This window comes from Trematomus bernacchii, unplaced genomic scaffold, assembly GCF_902827165.1.
Source record: "Trematomus bernacchii unplaced genomic scaffold, fTreBer1.1, whole genome shotgun sequence".
Classification (NCBI taxonomy): domain Eukaryota; kingdom Metazoa; phylum Chordata; class Actinopteri; order Perciformes; family Nototheniidae; genus Trematomus; species Trematomus bernacchii.
In genome coordinates, this window is record NW_022987642.1 from 177,228 (window position 1) to 197,846 (window position 20,619).

Sequence of the window (20,619 nt, forward strand, 5' to 3'; positions counted from 1 at the left end):
GATGCTTCAGAGGAAAGGTCGGCTCCGCTCAGCTGTAAAATGTTTTTATGCTTTTATCTCTGCGGGATGATCCAGGCCTCTGATTGGCCGAGCTGGAAGAGGGCCAAGCCAATCACACGCCCCGGGGCCATCTGATGGTCACTGTCCTCTGAGTCTCCTCTACACACACACACACACACACACACACACACACACACACACACACACACACACACACACACACACACACACTCACACACACACACACACACACACACACACACACACACACACACACACACACACACACACACACACACACACACACACACACACACACACACACACACACACACACACACACACACACACACACACACACACACACACACACACTCACACTCACAAATTGCATTGATATAAACTCATATTCTCTTTGTGTGGTCGCACAGATAGAACATCTATGAATGTGTGTGTGCGTGTGTGTCTCTATGAGTGTGTGTGTTTGTGGGAGAGTATACAGATCCCACAAGTACTCAATTGCAAGTAAAAGACCTGCATTGAGAATGTTCTTTTAAGTATTGTGAGTAAAAGTATCCATTGCAAAGAAGGTAAACCAGCAAATTATCCCATTTAAGAAGCTGAACTATGAGATATTTTTAGACCAAAATACTTACAAAACTAATCAATAATTGTCAATATTTACACATATAGTTCTGAGATTTAGTGGTGTAATAGTACCATAGAAAACAAATGAGGCCCTATTTAACTTTTGTGGGTCCTGTAGTGTCTTCTATAGGTTTTAGTGTATGTAAATGGTCTGCAAAGGCTAAAATCCCACATTTCCGCAACACAGTGACATCACTATGTAACGCTATCGCTCCAACACATTATTCAAACAGTAAAAAAAGTAGTAAAACGTTACCACTCTAAAACCTAATTTCCTGCAAGAAATATAGAAGGTTTTCCGCCAGTTTAAGCCACAGAATACACACGGGGCGTCCATATGTATTTACTGAAGTTATATAAAAATATAACAGGACTATATTCCTGAAGTGCGTCGATCGTGCTCCCCTGAGGATACACCTCTCTCACGACCTCATGATGTTTCCTCTAACGCCGCCCTCGGGACACACTCCACTCTTAAAGCTCCTCTCGTAAGAATAGCTGAAGCATCACTATGTAATTTATTCTGTACAGCACTACCATATTATGGGGTGTAATGAACATTTCAGCCTGCAGCAGAGAGGCTCGTCTCCCCCCTCTTTCTCCCCCGTTTCCCTCCCCCCTCTTTCTCTCTGTGGCTGCAGGTTGTCTAGCTAGCTGAGAAACATTTTAACATTCAAACACTCGCCTCTTCGTCTTCTTCTTCTGTCTGCTGAATATGGAGCAGCTCTTATCTCAACGAGAGAAAGATAATTGGTGGACAAGTGGGGAGGGAGAGAGGGAGAAAACACAGGGACAAGAGTCAGTGTCAATGATACTGAAAACAGGAGATTTATCTGTGATATAGTGTGTGTGTGTGTGTGGTGGGAAAACCTCTCTTTTAATCACATTACCAGTCGTTGTGTTTAGACTTGTACCAGTAGGTAGTGGGTGTTACAGCAGAGCTGGATAGATGGATGGATGGATAGATAGATAGAGAGATGGATAGATGGATAGATGGATAGATGGATAGATAGATGGATGGATGGATGGATAGATAGATAGATGGATAGATGGATAGATGGATAGATAGATAGATGGATGGATGGATGGATAGATGGATAGATGGATAGATGGATAGATAGATGGATAGATGGATAGATGGATAGATAGATGGATAGATAGACAGACGGACAGACAGAGAAGTAATTTATTGATCCCAATTTGGGAAATGTTTGCGTTGCAGCAGCATAAAAAACAAGGCAATAAGAGAAATTAAGACACTAGAAATAAACAGTCAAAAATATTTCTTAAATAGAAATAAAATAGCGTTAAAAATATATATATATATATGGGGAAATACAATGTACAGTGGGAGCTAGAGGGACGAGAGAGGAGAAAAGTAAGAATATTTATGAGAAATGTTACGTTAGACTGGTCTACAGATACATACTGGATACTAAAAAGATTCTTGCTTAAAGATTTTTTTTAAAAAGACTCAATTTCAAAATGTGACCTTAAAAAATGTTGTTCAAAAATATTTTTTCAAGACTCTTTCCAAATGAATAGACACACAAATAGATTAGTTTCTAACGATATCTTTCAAAAACATCAGTTCAATAGGTGAAGTTTGAAAAGGTTTTTTCGAAAAAGGACTTTCTAATAGTTTAGTTTAGAAAGTTTGAAAAGATTTGTCAAAGCTCACATTTGACTTTAACCAGGATCACATTTGTATTTAAAATCCATGTCAGACTTTCACATTTTGATTGTAGAGCAGCGAAAACTAGAGAATGCAATTCCTGAAGAAATTGCTAGTGGGAATGCTTTATGCTGAAATGTAATGTGTAAGAAGAAAGTGAAGAATTTAGATTGAAATGATACATGAACACTGGGGGCTTGAATGTGTGATGAGTGAAGAACAGAAAGTAAAAAGGCTTGGAAAAGCAGCAGAATATTTGAACTGCATACTTGATGCAGAATGATCTGTCGCCATGGTAACGGCATTTGATGACACCCCATAATACGCTTAGATGCGTTGATGGCTGCATCGTTACCAAACCTGTGAAGTTTTGGGCCATTTCGAGCATTTGAACTGAAGTTGTGAGAAAACCGTGTTTCATAGTGAGCATTGTGTTGCCAAGGCAACGGCATTTGAAGAAATCTTAAAACTGTCAAATAGATGTCTTCACAGCTGGACTGTTAGCACACATGTGAAGTTTGAGCACTTTTTGACCATTTTCATAGGAGTTATAGCAATATCGTGTTTTACGGCGAGGGATGCGTTGCCATGGCAACAGCTTTTGAGGAAAACTCACTAATGGCACATAGACATGTTGAGGGCTGGACCATTAACCATTATCTGAAGTCTGCTGCTCTGAGCATGTCAGTTGGAGTTATGACATAATCGTGTTCCATGACACAGGTGTTTATATTTGAGCCAACGACGTGTCCAGAGATCAAAGGTTTCCATGGTGATCGCAGTAATCTGTGAGAGGAGAGCATTTGCATTGTTCTGAATGAGAGATAAACCTTTTACATGTGAACGTTTTGTTGAAGAACCGTAACAGATATCGGTGAAATTTCAACGTGTGAAGCATCTGAAGGAAGTTGAGCATCTGAAGTGTGCTTTTTGTGTACTTTCGAGTTAATAACGTGGCCTTTTTGGCAGATTAACTAAAGGTGTGCGGCTAATGCTGTGAGTAAAGATCAGCTTGAATTTACAATGGGCTTTAATGGAGACATGTTGAACGTTTTTGTCACTTCATGCCCTCAAGAGGCATCCGTGAAACTCCACGGTGACGACAGGAAATCTAGTGTGTGTGTGTGTGTGTGTGTGTGTGTGTGTGTGTGTGTGTGTGTGTGTGTGTGTGTGTGTGTGTGTGTGTGTGTGTGTGTGTGTGTGTGTGTGTGTGTGTGTGTGTGTGTGTGTCGTTTAATTTCATTTTAATTGAAATGTCTATTGAGTATAATGTCTCATTTGCATATTCCACCTTAAACCAAACAGCTTGATTTGCATTTCCCCCTTAAGTTAAACTGATTGGCTCCCCCTCAGCTAACCAATCAGTTCTGCTGTCTGAGCCTCAGCCATGTGGATAATAAGCTGTTAGCCAATCACACGCGGCCGGGGAGAACACGCTGCCACCTGATTGGCTGGAGCTTGTCAAATTCTGTTTCCAGGGTAACCTATATATATATATTTCATGATGTATTACTGGAGCCGCGGTTAGCGAGCCGTAACGTTTGTAGGATCCTCGTTAAATGAGTTTTAACAAGGCAGTGTGCTGCGTTTAATGTCCTGTTTAAAACGGGGGAATCCATTTATTTCACTGGATCGTTGCCATCAGTGAAGTCACTTCTTTGGGAAATTAAATGTCAGACAAATTAGCCAGATCTTTGGTGGACTTTAGTTCCTTTATAGCCCAACATTAGCCCCCTTTAGCTTAGCGGTGGTGACGTGAAGTCATGTGATCGTGCTGTAGTTCCTTTATAGCCCAACATTAGCCCCCTTTAGCTTAGCGGTGGTGATGTGAAGTCATGTGACCGTGCTGTAGTTCCTTTATAGCCCAACATTAGCCACCTTTAGCTTAGCGGTGGTGACGTGAAGTCATGTGACCGTGCTGTAGTTCCTTTATAGCCCAACATTAGCCACCTTTAGCTTAGTGGTGGTGATGTGAAGTCATGTGACCGTGCTGTAGTTCCTTTAGAGCCCAACATTAGCCACCTTTAGCTTAGCGGTGTTGACGTGAAGTCATGTGACCGTGCTGTAGTTCCTTTATAGCCCAACATTAGCCTCCTTTAGCTTAGCAGTGGTGACGTGAAGTCATGTGACCGTGCTGTAGTTCCTTTATAGCCCAACATTAGCCTCCTTTAGCTTAGCAGTGGTGACGTGAAGTCATGTGACCGTGCTGTAGTTCCTTTATAGCCCAACATTAGCCACCTTTAGCTTAGTGGTGGTGATGTGAAGTCATGTGACCGTGCTGTAGTTCCTTTAGAGCCCAACATTAGCCACCTTTAGCTTAGCGGTGTTGACGTGAAGTCATGTGACCGTGCTGTAGTTCCTTTATAGCCCAACATTAGCCACCTTTAGCTTAGTGGTGGTGACGTGAAGTCATGTGACCGCGCTGTAGTTCCTTTATAGCCTAACTTTTACTCAGGTATGATATAAATGCACAACTTTTACATTGTGATTTTTCGTCTTCTACTATAATTAAAAGTGGTGAGTAAACCGACAGCAGAAGTGATAACTAGAACAAAGAGGAACATCTGCTCTGAGACTTTTCTGTCTTTTCTTAGTTTATTTGTTTCACACTTTCTTTATCAGCAGCTGGAAAACTGGGACAGAACTGTGTGTGTGTGTGTGTGTGTGTGTGTGTGTGTGTGTGTGTGTGTGTGTGTGTGTGTGTGTGTGTGTGTGTGTGTGTGTGTGTGTGTGTGTGTGTGTGTGTGTGTGTGTGTGTGTGTGTGTGTGTGTGTGTGTGTGTGTGTGTGTGTGTGTGTTTTCTGTGTGCAGCAGCTGTTTTTATGTCTGCAGGCTCTTTCTCTCCCTGTCTCACCCCCCTCCCTGTCTCACTCCCTCCCTGTCTCACCCCCCTCCCTGTCTCACTCCCTCCCTGTCTCACCCCCCCTCCCTGTCTCACCCCTCTCCCTGTCTCACCCCTCTCCCTGTCTCACCCCTCTCCCTGTCTCACCCTCTCTCTGACAGTGTTAAACTGCAGTAATCAGCCAATGAAGCTCCGTTTCCTTCCTCACTGAGGTTAGCTGCGTCGGCTCTTCTAAATCTTTAAATATTCATTACCTTCATTAGTCTCTATTCTGTGGTTCTTCATTGTTAGAGTCCGCCATCATGGAGGCGTTCACAGGACAGGAAGCAGCTGGGAATCCAGAGTTACTGTTTATTCTCCTGCAGATCAGAGCCAGATAACGTTACTGCTCATGCAACACATTCATTACTGCCGCTGTGTCACACTTACATCGGGTTGTTTTCTGATCAACAAAAAGCGTCTTTTAGCGTTATGAAAATCCCATACATTATTATTATTATTATTATTAACTAGCTAGGCAAGTCAAAATGTTCTAACTGCAAATGTTTACAAATGTTAACCTTTTCTGCGTGATGTCATTTAAACACTTCACCAGTGGAGTATTTACTCTCTATTTGATGTCGTAGAACAATAATCTCTTCAGCTTGTGTTAAACACAGACCTTATTTCGGGCTAACAACCAAAAACACATTCAGAAAACCATTGACTTCCAGACCAATGGACAGGAAATGCTAATATACTTACTAATTTCCTGGTGTTTTGGACTCATTCCTGCACCACTTAGGATCTGAGTCCTGCTTCCATCAGTGAGTGTTGTATCTGCTTCACATCGACTGCCAGTGTGTCTTTTGTGCACTACTTACCAACCAGCAGCATGACTAACGCTGCTGTGATGATTGACAGCTGTCAGAAGGCAGTGACGTCTTCCTGTGTTTTGATTGACAGCTTGAGACACACAGAGGTCCGTGTGGAGAAACTCAAACAGACTCAAAGTGTCGCCTGCAGGGTTTTTCCTGCTTAGAGAAAACACAAAACAAACTGGATGGTGCGCCTCGTTTCATTAAAAACAAACTTTCCTGACAACACAGCCTCAAGACATGTTCCCCCCTTTCATGTCTCCTGTCTGCGAGAATAAATATTTTGCACAGAATAAATAACATATTAATAATTTACAGAGAGTTTCTGGTAGTGGAGCCCAAACAGTAAAGGTTGTCTTAAGTTTGGGGCAAAAAGAAAAGGTCGTTAAAATAAGAAGTTTATTATTCTGCGGAGAATATTTGAATCAAATCAGAAAGCTTTTTCAACCCGTCACAGTCGCTCCGTTGTAGAATTAAATACAAAAAAAGGTTAAATATAATTTAGGTAAAAGGTATATGAACAAATATGCAAAGAAGTTAAAGGTGGGGTATGTCATTTTGGAGAAAGCAGCTCGAGTGCGCTAGAATATGAAAATACACAACCGGAACAAATCTGCCCCTTCCTTCAGACTTCCTTCCAGAGCCCCTCCTCCAACACACACGAACGCGCACATGACCAATGAGGGCACGAGATAAGTTTGTGCACAGATGGAAGGCTGACAGGCAGGTAGGCCATCCAGTTATTTTAGCCGGGCCGGCTCAGATGATTGGTCGTGCTTTTTACAGTACTACGTCTTCCACAGATGATATTTTTTTATGGATTTATTGTCAAAGCACTTCAGATATTCATTGCTATCGGGATGTTAAGAGCATTCCATGGAATATAACAAGTGTTTCTGAAGTGAATTACATACCCCACCTTTAACATAAAATTAAAATAAAGATATTTACACAAGAATGAGGACTTAAAGTAAGTGTGTCATACAAATGTAACATCTAATAAAAACATTTTAAAACGTAAGAAGTAAAATATATATATATATATACAAATATTAAATAAAAAATAATACACATATTTAAACAAACATAAGTTAACATTTAAATGTGCAAATAAGATTTAAAAAATTGTAATAAAGACATGAATTAAAATATCCATTTACAATATTTTAAACATTTATATAAACATAAGAAATACAAAAATAAATGTGCACATTGTACTTATACAGGGTGTCCGCGGGGTCTTAAAAAGTATTAAAAGTGGATAAATCAATTTAGCGAAAAGTAAGGCTATTAAAAAGTATTAAAGGGCATTTTCCAAGGTATCACATGTTGTAGCTTGTTTCCAATAAGTATATAAATTGTCCAAAGAGGTTGTATTCTACAGTCTGCCTGAATGTAATCATTGCGTAGGTGTGTAGTGTGATTCTGTGTAGTTTATTTATGGCATCCCATTGGATTGGACGTCATCTGAACAGGACATCGCACGCTCACTGCTTGATAGCGCGCGAAGGTCCGTTTACGCCGGTTGTTAAACAACATCGTTATGGGGAAATGCAAGTCTGCGTCCAAATGGTTGGAAGATAAGGAGGAAGGACAATCAATACTGTATATAGTGAATGTGAGGTAAAGTGTGTCGCCAAGGTAACCGGTTAGAACTCCAAGTGGCGATGAGGTCTTAAAATGTATGGAAAGGGTCTTAAAAAAGGTCTTAAAAGGTCTTACATTTGACTTCAGGATTACTGCATATACCCTGTTATATATATAAACATGTATATTACAATATTAACAGATATGTGTTAGTATTAATACAAAATAAATGATGAATGCAAATACATTTTCGATAGATTTCAAACGTCTTGAGAAATCTCACATTAATACACCTTCATAAATAAACCAATTATTTTAGTTTACTTTGCAGGAAAATATATTTTTACCTCCACATTTCTGTTATTTATCTTCTTATCTTCCCTCCTCGTGTGTTTTCTGTTCTGTACCTCTAACAGAAATCAGTTGAAAGAGTTGAAACTTGAGTGAAACTACAGAGAATAAAAAGCTTCATCCAGGCGAGGGGTTTGGTTTGTTCAACTTTAGAGCCCGATGTGAAGTGGTTACACAGGCGGGGGTCTCTGCACCCAAAAAGATTCAGATTTGAAATTCAAATGAGGACCTCTCACTCATTTACTTTAGAGAAACACTTCTTCCTCTCCCTGGAAAACAATCAGGCTTCTGTTATAGTGAGAAAGCTCATTTTCACCTCCTCACCTCCTCTCGTTCGCCTCCTTTTTAATCAGATTTCTTCTCTGAAAGGAAACCATTTCCCTGCTCCTCTTCGTTTTGTATTCACTTTTCGGTACAAACAACTCAACCTTTGTTCTGAATACCGGCCCGTTTCTGCATAAAGCTTCATTTATCCTGCAGTTTTAAGCTCTTGTTTGCACTTTGTGAGAAAAACATCCAGATATTTAGCTGCTAGTTGCTGTTTTTTCTTGGTGTTGGTATTAACAACATGTTTTTCTATGAGCATGGACAACTTGCATTGGCAGAATAAACGTACATAATGTATGTGTTGTTGTTAATCAGACCTGTGGATACATTTCAGCAGAAAAGGCTGGAACAGGAAGTGCAAGCGTGCAATGCAGAATGACTCTTCGTGCTTTAAATTCCCAAAGTAATGTTAACAACTTTAGGCTTGAAAACAAAAAGCGGGGCTCAGGTGCAGCCCACAGCTGACTGGCTCACTCCGGGCATCATTACAACAAATTATTGCATCATGGGAAAAGGATTGTACCCCCTCAGCACATTCTTGGACATCACAAAAGCTCAGGATGTCCCGTCAACATGGTTTTATGTTTCCTATGAACGCTAAAAGCTTTGGACAAATAAAGGCGCTAGAAAAAAGTTTGATCACTAAAGTCAGCAGAAATGATCCTTTCGGGAACATGAATGTCTTCGCCAAATGTCGTGTTATTCCATCAACATTAACCTCATGGTGGCGCTAGAGGCAATGTCCTAAGATAAGTAAAATCTGAAGGATATATCTTCTGGGGAACGTGAGTGTCTTTGCCTAATGTCATGTTATTGCATCAAATATTTACTGAGATATTCAAGTTTAAACCAACCCCAATATGGTGGCGCTAGAGGAAATGTCATAATGTAGCTAAAATCTGAAGGATATAACCTCTGGGGAACATGAATGGGTTTGCCAAATTTCATGTTATTGCATTACATATTTGTTGAGATATTCAAGTTTAAACCAACCCTCATATAAAATTCAAACAGTTAATCTAACCACTATGAACCTCATGGTGGCGCTAGAGGAAATGTCCTAAATTAACTATAATCTGAAGGATATATCTTCTGGGGAACATGAATGTCTTCGGCAAATTTAATATTATTCCATCAAATATTTACTGAGATATTCAAGTTCAAACCAACCCTAATATAAAATTCAAACAGTTAATCTGACCACCATCAACCTCATGGTGGCGCTAGAGGAAAAGTCAAAAGATAGCTAAAATCAGAAGGATATATCCTCTGGGGAACATGAATGGGTTTGCCAAATTTCATGTTATTTCATTACATATTTGTTGAGATATTCAACTTTAAACTAACCCCAATATGATATTCAAACAGTTAATTTGACCACCATCAACCTCATGGTGGCGCTAGAGGGAAAGTCATAAGATAACTAAAATCAGAAGGATATATCCTCTGGGGAACATGAATGGGTTTGCCAAATTTCATGTTATTCCATCAAATATTCGCTAAGATATTCAAGTTTAAACCAACCCCAATATCATATTCAAACAGTTAATTTGACCACCATCAACCTCATGGTGGCGATATGGTGGCAAAAGGCATTATATAGCTAAAATTTGAAAGGTATATCCTCTGGGCCGGGGAACATGAATGTCTTCTCCAATTTTCATGTTATTCCATCAAATATTTGCTGAGATAATTTGATGTTATTTTATTCAGATTTGCTGAGATATTCAAGTTTGAACAAACCCCAATATCAAATTCAAACCAATGTCAACATTTGACCACAATGAACCTCATGGTGGCGCTAGAGGAAAAGTCGTAACATAGCTAAAAGTTGAATGATATATCCTCTGGGGAACATGAATGGGTTTGCCAAAGTTCATGTTATTGCATTACACATTTGTTGAGATATTAAAGTCTGAAATAGAACAAATCCAAGGGTTAATTTCTTCCTTGAAGGTCAACACAAGTCACGTAACTTTTCTAATGGCTTTACTTTCAGAGGGTGCCTTTCACTTCTTCCGTGACTATTTGCAAGGTTACTTTACTTGAACAGACATTTAATTACTTCCTCAGCGCTCTAATAAATCTTCTTTACTCAAGGTAAACTCTATCCTACAATCTAATTTAAGGGTTCTTTGCTTAAAGGAAGCCCCTGTTTCTTCTCTCCTCCTGTGTCCTCAGTCTATCTGAAATCTCTTTCTTTCTGCTTCTTTCCCATTCGGATATTTGTGGCGTTACATCTGAGGACTCCATATATCCATGTTGTGGGCATGAAAGGATTCTTTGGCAGGTTGTTAAAATGACTCATGAGTTTAATTTGAACCTAAAATGGGATCCGCTCTCATACCGGCAGTCATTCTGTCGGGTTTTTATTCAAATGCTGGCTCTGACTGGGGGGCTTTATTAATGGAGGAACACATGGAGCCTGTGTTGTGAAGCCATAATAGCTACAAGTCCTGATGTGTGTGTGCTTTTTGTTTTCCAGATTTGTTGGCAGTGCCCAAACATCCGTACGCCGCCATGGAGAACTGGGGTCTGAGCGTCTTTGTGGAGCAGAAGATCCTATTGGACGCCGAGGTGTCGTCCTCGTCCTATCAGATGGAGCTCACCATGGTGGTCGTCCACGAGATCTGCCACCAGGTAGGAACATTGAGCAGCCTTTATTAACAAGTAGGTGAAAATGGCTTCAAATCAGATGGTTTTCCAACGCTGCTTTAGCCAGTTGATGCCTCGTCATACTTTTGGGGGGGAAAGTCAGATTTTCTTTTTTAAGATCACAATTTCAGAAAAACTCAGAATTTCAGAAAAAAGTAAGTTTCAGGAATTTTTTTTAGAACTTCAGAAATGAAATTTTATTTAAAGGGGACCTATCATGCAAAATGCACTTTTGTACGTCTTTTATACATGAATATGTGTCCCCGGTGTTCCAGGGAACTCACCAAGTGTCAGAAAACACAACCCTCTCTATTTTCCTCCATACCCAAATCTCTAAAAAAGGGGCTGCAACGGATCTGATAAAAACTGATCCAGATTTGAACACTGTCCTGACGTCAGGACGGTGGCGCTACGGCTATTGGGCCAACTCTCCACCTATCAGGGGAATGTGGGGTTGGGCCACGGCCGGCCATTGCCGCTCGAAAGCGCTGGAGACGCTGTAGTACATATGCCAGGCCTGTAAGTGGCGCTGTAGTCTGCCACAAAAGCAGCGAAGAAGACTTCCCGCCCATAGTTACCATGGTTACCCTTCTGTTTATTCTCCGCTGTGGCCTTTTTTCTCCCTCCCCGAGGCAAGCGTTTGCTCCCGCTGCTTTAATTCAATGCAATCCCTCCCCGTCGAGGCAAGCACTGTAATTCTCTCCGGTTAGTCCACCAGCAGATGACAAACACCCACCTCTCCGCCTCTTCCAAGGAACGAGGGGACCGTGCGGCAGAGTTTCAGTTTCAGTTTGTAAAAAATCCAAGTTTTAGAGAAAATATTCTGAACCAAAAAAAACATTTTTTTCTGTTCTGTTTTTTTCCAAATCGTATGAACAATCTGAGTTTTAGAAAGTCAGATTTTTGGGGAAAAATTCCCATTTTTGGAGAAATAATCTGACTATAATCTCAGGAATAAGAAAAAAATATCACTTTCGGTCAGATCTAAAAAATGATTCCACATGTGGCCCTCACTCTCTTCCTGTTTAGACCATATTATGCAGCAGGTTTGCTTTCAAGCCTCCATCGAGTTATAATAACCAAGAGCATTAAATGCACTTTTAACTTATAATAACTTGTGGCGTCAGCCGTAAGAAGCATTATGTTTCTCAGTCTGTACTGTTGACATTGCTGCTGCTACATTTGGGATTTTGCTCATTAAGAAGCACTAGCTGTCAGTTTAAGGCGACATCAGTGGCATGTGTCTCTTTGTGTTGAGAACTGGCAGCGTGCCACCGTCACAAAGTCATAATAACGTGACAGCTGGTAAATAAACATACTCACTGTAGGCTTGACGTATGTTAATTAAATACTTAATTTTAGCTAAATTATATTACTGTCAAGTGTTTCAATGCTGCTTTGTTAATTGTTAAGCTTTTAACATTCATTACTTAATTGTTTTTTAAATTGTAGATTATACACAACATATTATAGACAACAACTTGATTAGTTTAATTTATAAGCTAACAATGATTTGGGGAAATAAATAAAGGACAATGAGAAACAATAACATTTCACATCATGACAATGTAGGAGGAGGGGACTCTTTAAAGTAGAGACACTACATACTGATATACACCTGAACATCAGCAGGAGAGGACTCTTTAAAGTAGAGACACTACATACTGATATACACCTGAACATCAGCAGGAGAGGACTCTTTAAAGTAGAGACACTACATACTGATATACACCTGAACATCAGCAGGAGAGGACTCTTTAAAGTAGAGACACTACATACTGATATACACCTGAACATCAGCAGGAGAGGACTCTTTAAAGTAGAGACACTACATACTGATATACACCTGAACATCAGCAGGAGAGGACTCTTTAAAGTAGAGACACTACATACTGATATACACCTGAACATCAGCAGCAGAGGACTCTTTAAAGTAGAGACACTACATACTGATATACACCTGAACATCAGCAGGAGAGGACTCTTTAAAGTAGAGACACTACATACTGATATACACCTGAACATCAGCAGGAGAGGACTCTTTAAAGTAGAGACACTACATACTGATATACACCTGAACATCAGCAGGAGAGGACTCTTTAAAGTAGAGACACTACATACTGATATACACCTGAACATCAGCAGGAGAGGACTCTTTAAAGTAGAGACACTACATACTGATATACACCTGAACATCAGCAGGAGAGGACTCTTTAAAGTAGAGACACTACATACTGATATACACCTGAACATCAGAGGAGAGGACTCTTTAAAGTAGAGACACTGCATACTGATATACACCTGAACATCAGCAGGAGAGAACTCTTTAAAGTAGAGACACTACATACTGATATACACCTGAACATCAGCAGGAGAGAACTCTTTAAAGTAGAAACACTACATACTGATATACACCTGAAAATCAGCAGGAGAGGACTCTTTAAAGTAGAGACACTACATACTGATATACACCTGAACATCAGCAGGAGAGAACTCTTTAAAGTAGAGACACTACACACTGATATACACCTGAACATCAGCAGGAGAGGACTCTTTAAAGTAGAGACACTACATACTGATATACACCTGAACATCAGCAGGAGAGGACTCTTTAAAGTAGAGACACTACATACTGATATACACCTGAACATCAGCAGGAGAGGACTCTTTAAAGTAGAGACACTACATACTGATATACACCTGAACATCAGCAGGAGAGGACTCTTTAAAGTAGAGACACTACATACTGATATACACCTGAACATCAGCAGGAGAGGACTCTTTAAAGTAGAGACACTACATACTGATATACACCTGAACATCAGCAGGAGAGGACTCTTTAAAGTAGAGACACTACATACTGATATACACCTGAACATCAGAGGAGAGGACTCTTTAAAGTAGAGACACTACATACTGATATACACCTGAACATCAGCAGGAGAGGACTCTTTAAAGTAGAAATACTACATACTGATATACACCTGAACATCAGCAGGAGAGGACTCTTTAAAGTAGAGACACTACATACTGATATACACCTGAACATCAGCAGACGAGGACTCTTTAAAGTAGAGACACTACATACTGATATAGACCTGAACATCAGCAGACGAGGACTCTTTAAAGTAGAGACACTACATACTGATATAGACCTGAACATCAGCAGACGAGGACTCTTTAAAGTAGAGACACTTCATACTGATATACACCTGAACATGAGCCTATTATGTCCTGTTTAAATGTTAGATGCATGTTTAATCATCTTTGGGAATTCAAAGATTGTCCTTATCTTAATTGCTAGGATATTTTGGAGATGTCTGAAATGCAACTTTAATTTTCTACGTAAAATTAGCTGAAAGGTTTACCTTATAAAGATGTTTCTAAACTGTAAACTCGTGACCTAAACCCTTCTGCACATGCATTATCTCTAAATGTATTTATTTCAATACAGAATAACATAAAATCCTCCATACATTATTATTGGAATAACGTTCCTAAAGGGATTCTGCAGCGCTAGCAGGCATATAAAATATACTTGTTTACCTCTCTGAGCGCTCTCTTGTAGTATTTTCAGACATGTTGATAGCTTCTGAACTCATCACTGTGTTCAGACCTGCTTCCCCCTCATGTGTAGGCAGAAATGGAGCTTTAAATAATCCGTTCATAGGGTTAAAAATGATGCACCTGCCGCGACTAAATGTGTTGATGGTATGTTATCTGAAACACACCGCTGTCACCGAACCTGAACCTGCTGTGGAATTATTTTCAGCTGCATGTTACTCTGACTTTAAATAGAAAGAAAGGAAATCAGATTTTCCTTCAACGGATGCAAATGATCTGGTTGTAAACAGACTGAACGAGACAGAAGTCAAAACAGCTTCAACTGCAACGCCAATGAGCCGTGTGTGTGTGTTAGTATGTGTGTGTGTGTGTGTTAGTATGTGTTTGTGTGTGTTAGTGTGTGTTTAACTTAACTCCCGCATGCTACAACAGCAGAGGAGATGATCCTGTTTTTACAGTACGACATCGGATACGTGACAGGCAGACAAACACGATGAAGCAGAAGAAATTGTAAAGGTTTCAGTCAGAAAGAGCATGAACCGCGAGCGAATTTAGATACAAGGAAAAGGAGCGAGGCGAAGAAACAAAGTGAAAGAGAGAAGGAGAGGAGATGGTGACAGAAAGCGAGTATGGCACGGTGAAAAATACCCCAAGCATTGAGATTCATTCAGTTCTGCTGCATGGTTTTGCAAAACTGACTGTAGAAAACAACAGCTCTGTTTATGCTGCAGTGAACACGCACTCAAGTTATTGTTCAGAAATTGGGAATGAACACAATGACCGTGAGTGAGTCATTGGATTAGTGTTGTTGACGTCAATAATCCACATTTGTCTAAACAAACAAAGACACATCCATATTGATTATGGTAACCAATTAAAGGGGCTCTATCCTGCTGATGTTCAGGTGTATATCAGTATGTAGTGTCTCTACTTTAAAGAGTCCTCTCCTGCTGATGTTCAGGTGTATATCAGTATGTAGTGTCTCTACTTTAAAGAGTCCTATCCTGCTGATGTTCAGGTGTATATCAGTATGTAGTGTCTCTACTTTAAAGAGTCCTCTCCTGCTGATGTTCAGGTGTATATCAGTATGTAGTGTCTCTACTTTAAAGAGTCCTCTCCTGCTGATGTTCAGGTGTATATCAGTATGTAGTGTCTCTACTTTAAAGAGTCCTCTCCTGCTGATGTTCAGGTGTATATCAGTATGTAGTGTCTCTACTTTAAAGAGTCCTCTCCTGCTGATGTTCAGGTGTATATCAGTATGTAGTGTCTCTACTTTAAAGAGTCCTCTCCTGCTGATGTTCAGGTGTATATCAGTATGTAGTGTCTCTACTTTAAAGAGTCCTCTCCTGCTGATGTTCAGGTGTATATCAGTATGTGGTGTCTCTACTTTAAAGAGTCCTCTCCTGCTGATGTTCAGGTGTATATCAGTATGTGGTGTCTCTAGTTTAAAGAGTCCTCTCCTGCTGATGTTCAGGTGTATATCAGTATGTAGTGTCTCTACTTTAAAGAGTCCTCTCCTGCTGATGTTCAGGTGTATATCAGTATGTAGTGTCTCTACTTTAAAGAGTCCTCTCCTGCTGATGTTCAGGTGTATATCAGTATGTAGTGTCTCTACTTTAAAGAGTCCTCTCCTGCTGATGTTCAGGTGTATATCAGTATGTAGTGTCTCTACTTTAAAGAGTCCTCTCCTGCTGATGTTCAGGTGTATATCAGTATGTAGTGTCTCTACTTTAAAGAGTCCTCTCCTGCTGATGTTCAGGTGTATATCAGTATGTAGTATCTCTACTTTAAAGAGTCCTCTCCTGCTGATGTTCAGGTGTATATCAGTATGTAGTGTCTCTACTTTAAAGAGTCCTCTCCTGCTGATGTTCAGGTGTATATCAGTATGTAGTGTCTCTACTTTAAAGAGTCCTCTCCTGCTGATGTTCAGGTGTATATCTGTGTGTGTGTGTGTGTGAAACCCCTGACTCTGCTGTCAGCGTGCCAGCATACACACTGTGCTTTATTCTGCTGCATATGGTTGAATTAATGCGAGAGAGAGCAATCAACATGAAGAGAGTAAATCTGTTTTCCTGAATTTCATCCCAGTCTTTTCTTTTTCTCTTGTAATTAACAGTCAGCTGATCAACCGACTGCATCTCCTGGCAAACACAAGTGTGTGTGTGTGTATGGTTCTACTATATCTCGACAATCAGTTGATGGAAAGCACTGATTGTGTGTGTTCATTATAATGCACACACACACACACACACACCCACACCCACACACACACACACACACACACACACACACACACACACACACACACACACACACACACACATGCTTCCATTTATAACACTAGCAATTCAGATGGAACAAATCACATGTCCCCTACAATCATCTGTGAACACCTGGGCTTCTGGGCGGTATCTATAATTGACGTGCTCCGGTCACGTATAAATAACTTGCAAACACTGTTTCGAGACACCTGAATACATTTCTAGTTGTTCTTATAAAAAGTAATCAAGTATTTTTAGTCCATGAGCTCCATAACGACTCCTATAAGTGTGTCTTAAGTCTCTTTGGTTGAGGTTTGGTTAGGTTTAGGCACAAACCCAATTGGTTAAAAAAAGATTATGGTTTGTACTTTGGTGATGATCATAAAACGTCTTATTTTGTGTTACATTACTGCTTTTTTTAGGAGCTGTACCTTACCACATAAACTAATATATCTCCTCCAAAATAAACTAAGCTGATTGATATTATTAACATATATTGTAACCTACAGGGAATTGTTACCTGAATCTGCAGCTTCCCCAACGTCTTTAGGGAGCATTTTTTGTTTCAGCTTATTTTTTTACCATAAATGTATAGTTGTGGTTCACTCGCAGTGCTCTCATGGCCCACTTTTGAGAGAAAAACCTGTCAAAAGTTCATGTTAGCTATCTGCACACAGCAGAAAAATAAAGTTAAATATTAGTTAGTTAAGACATTTGAGCTTTTAGCAGTCAGAGAGACAAATATATCCTTCAGGAGGTGGTGGGGACCAAAAACAGAGCAAAAAGTGAGAATTTTGACTTATGTTTACCAGGTGGACAAATAACAAAGAATCCCAATGAATAATGATAATACTCTAGCTGCTCTGTTGTATAACTAAGCTTTTTTTTGCTAAAAGGTGAGTAAATAATATGTTAATTTTGTGTTTGAGTCGTTTCTGCTGCCCACAAGTGGCCAAAAAAAACTGTTATTGCAGGTTTAATCTATTATTAAAGGTGGGGTAGGTAAGTTTGAGAAACCGGCTCGAGATACACCTTTTGTTATATTCCATGGAATGCTCTTAACATCCCGATAGCAATGAATATCTGAAGTGCTTTGAGAAAAAATCCATAAAAAAAGTCATCTGTGGAAGCTGTAGTACTGTAAAAAGCACGACCAATCATCTGAGCCGGCCCGGCTAAAATAACTGGATGGCCTACCTGCCTGTCAGCCTTCCATCTGTGCACAAACTTATCTCGTGCCCTCATTGGTCATGTGCGCGTTCGTGTGTGTTGGAGGAGGGGCTCTGTAAGGAAGTGGCAGATTTTCTCCAGTTGTGTATTTTCAAATTCTAGCGATCTCGAGCCGGTTTCTCAAAAATTACCTACCCCACCTTTAATGGGATAATACTTTTTATTTTGACAAGACAGACTTTAGACTATGCTCTCCTGGTAGACCCCCCCGAATACTAAACACACACACACACACACACACACACACACACACACACACACACACACACACACACACACACACACACACACACACACACATATACACATACACATACACATACACATACACATACACACACACGTACACGTGTACACACACACACACACACACAATAACACAGACTATAACACTCCTTGTTGTTAAATACCAACCAACTGTGTGCAATATATATATATATATATATATATGCCGTTAATAACTGTGCAATATATACCTGGCTGCTAAATCCTCAGAACTGTTACAGGATGTGTATTTTGTAAATTGTGTAACTTTTTTTATTATAATTGTTGTATCTTTAATACTTTTTTATGCATGCTTCTTAGGTCACATTAAAGGGGACCTATCATGCAAAATGCACTTTGTGATGTCTTTTATACATACATATGTGTCCCCGGTGTGTCAAGGAACTCACGCAGCGTCAGAAAATAAAACCCTCTCTCTTTTCCTCCGTACCCAAATCTCTTAAAAACGGGTGTACAACGAGTGGATCCAGATTCCATCCGAACTGACGTGTCCATCCGTGGTGACGTCGGCGGACCCACAGAAAGTTGCTATCAGAAACAATGCCTGACATGTTTTGGACGTAATCTCGTCTTTGTTTACATTAGCAAGCCTCGCTAACACTCAGAGCTAACCTGTACTGGAGAGCACATGTGTTTAAAAAGCAGGAAATAAATAAACCCGCAAGAGAAAAAGCATTTGAGCTCCATACTATTTCAGAAATAATCCTTGATGTGGTTTAGAACAGGATGGCGTTTTATCACAACCGAATTTAACTTTATCTCTGGTAGAATTTTGATCAGGCATTAGCTCCGCCTCCTCTTCTTCTTTTTTTCAAGCTAAGGACCCAAGATCAGCGTTTCTCTAACAGCTGTAATAGAGGGGTATGAGCAGTATGAGGCATGGCTACAATGGGTGATCTGTTTGGTATTTTGAAAAACAAACTTCACAGACATGTTTTGTATAGGTATGGCCCTACAATATATGTTTCAAATATAGCATGATAGGTCCACTTTAAGCTCTCTTCGGCTCTTTTCTGCTGTAACAACGTAAATGTCCCCTCTGTGGGACTAATAAAGTTATTCTGATCTGATTCTATTCGAGGCTTCTGGACGGCAGTAACTAGACAGCAGTTAGTTTCCAGCGGAGTTACTGCGGCTTCAGGGATTTGACACATTGTTAACCATCAGCTGTGTTCACCTCCGTGTCTGAACTGATCTACTGTATGACTCCAGCTGTGGGAGGTAAACAGCCTCTGCTCACACTCCAGTCCACATGTTCTCCATCTGCTCACCTGAGAACAGCAGCGTACAGAACATGCTCCGTGAACCCGTCAGCAGCGCTAACCCTTTAAAGTGTTTTAACCCTTGTGCCCTCCTCTGGCTTTTTTTTAACATTTTTCCCGACTTCTCTTTTTTAGTTGGTGATCATTTCAGCTTTTGGCATGGATTTTTACAAGAACTCTTCTTTTGAGTCACATTTTTGAAATCCAATGTCGTTTACGTCCTTTATGTTTCCAGAGGTAGTATCTGACACTGAGGGTGTTTCTCAATGTCGAGTAAAGCTGCTCCAGAGCCACTATTTCAAGCATACTACGTCATCGAGTGCCGCCGAAGGACTGTTCCAATCTCCAGCATACTTGGAAATCTACCGAGCCCGGGCGTACTTGGTAGCGAGACATTTCGAGGCTGCACATGAGTAGACTCTGCGGTCTTAAAATCCCCACAATGCTTTGCGCACGGACCAATTTCCCCAAATCTGTGGCGGAAGATGTAAGGGGCGGGGCCTCTCATATGACGCACACCTGCACACTTGCTCGCCTGTTCCACTCTTCGTTTTCCGAATGCCAGGAAGGATTCTTGCCTCGCTTCTGAAGCAAGTGACTCGGAAGACATGTGCTACCAAGCAAGCGTACTCGACATTGAGAAACACCCTATGTAAAAAAGCCAAGACTCTAATCCCCACCAAAGCCCCATCGCCCTATTATTATATGAGATAATTCAAATAATTAAACAGGCATTTAAAGGGTTAAAATCCAGAACATGATTGAATGTTTGGTAGTTTTGAGCATGTTAGAAGTTGTTTAAGTGATTTATGAATAAAAAGTAGAAAAATATATTGATGTATGATTTAATAGATTTAATAGCAGTGTTTTTGTTCGTGTACATTTTTGCCACGAAGGTGTTGAGAGGATGAAAATGTGAAGAGGGCACGCTATCTGCACCCGGCGTGTCAACGTAAGAGCATCAGTGGACCGTAGAGAGATGCAATGTTTCCACAACTATGACATGGATTGCCTTGATATTTTGTGCAGACTTTCACGAGTCCTCCAGGATACATCCCACTGTAGGAGCATAACG

General features: G+C 40.2%; 1 protein-coding gene across 1 annotated transcript in view; it reads left to right on the forward strand.

Annotated features, from left to right (window-relative positions):
- The window catches only part of LOC117485200 (thyrotropin-releasing hormone-degrading ectoenzyme-like), a 178,938-nt gene that overhangs the window by 76,624 nt on the left and 81,695 nt on the right, over window positions 1-20,619 (forward strand). Inside the window, exon 5 of the mRNA XM_034133737.1 lies at window positions 10,773-10,927. Within this exon, the coding sequence (XP_033989628.1) occupies window positions 10,773-10,927 (155 nt within the window). The remainder of the gene's footprint in view (window positions 1-10,772; window positions 10,928-20,619) is intronic.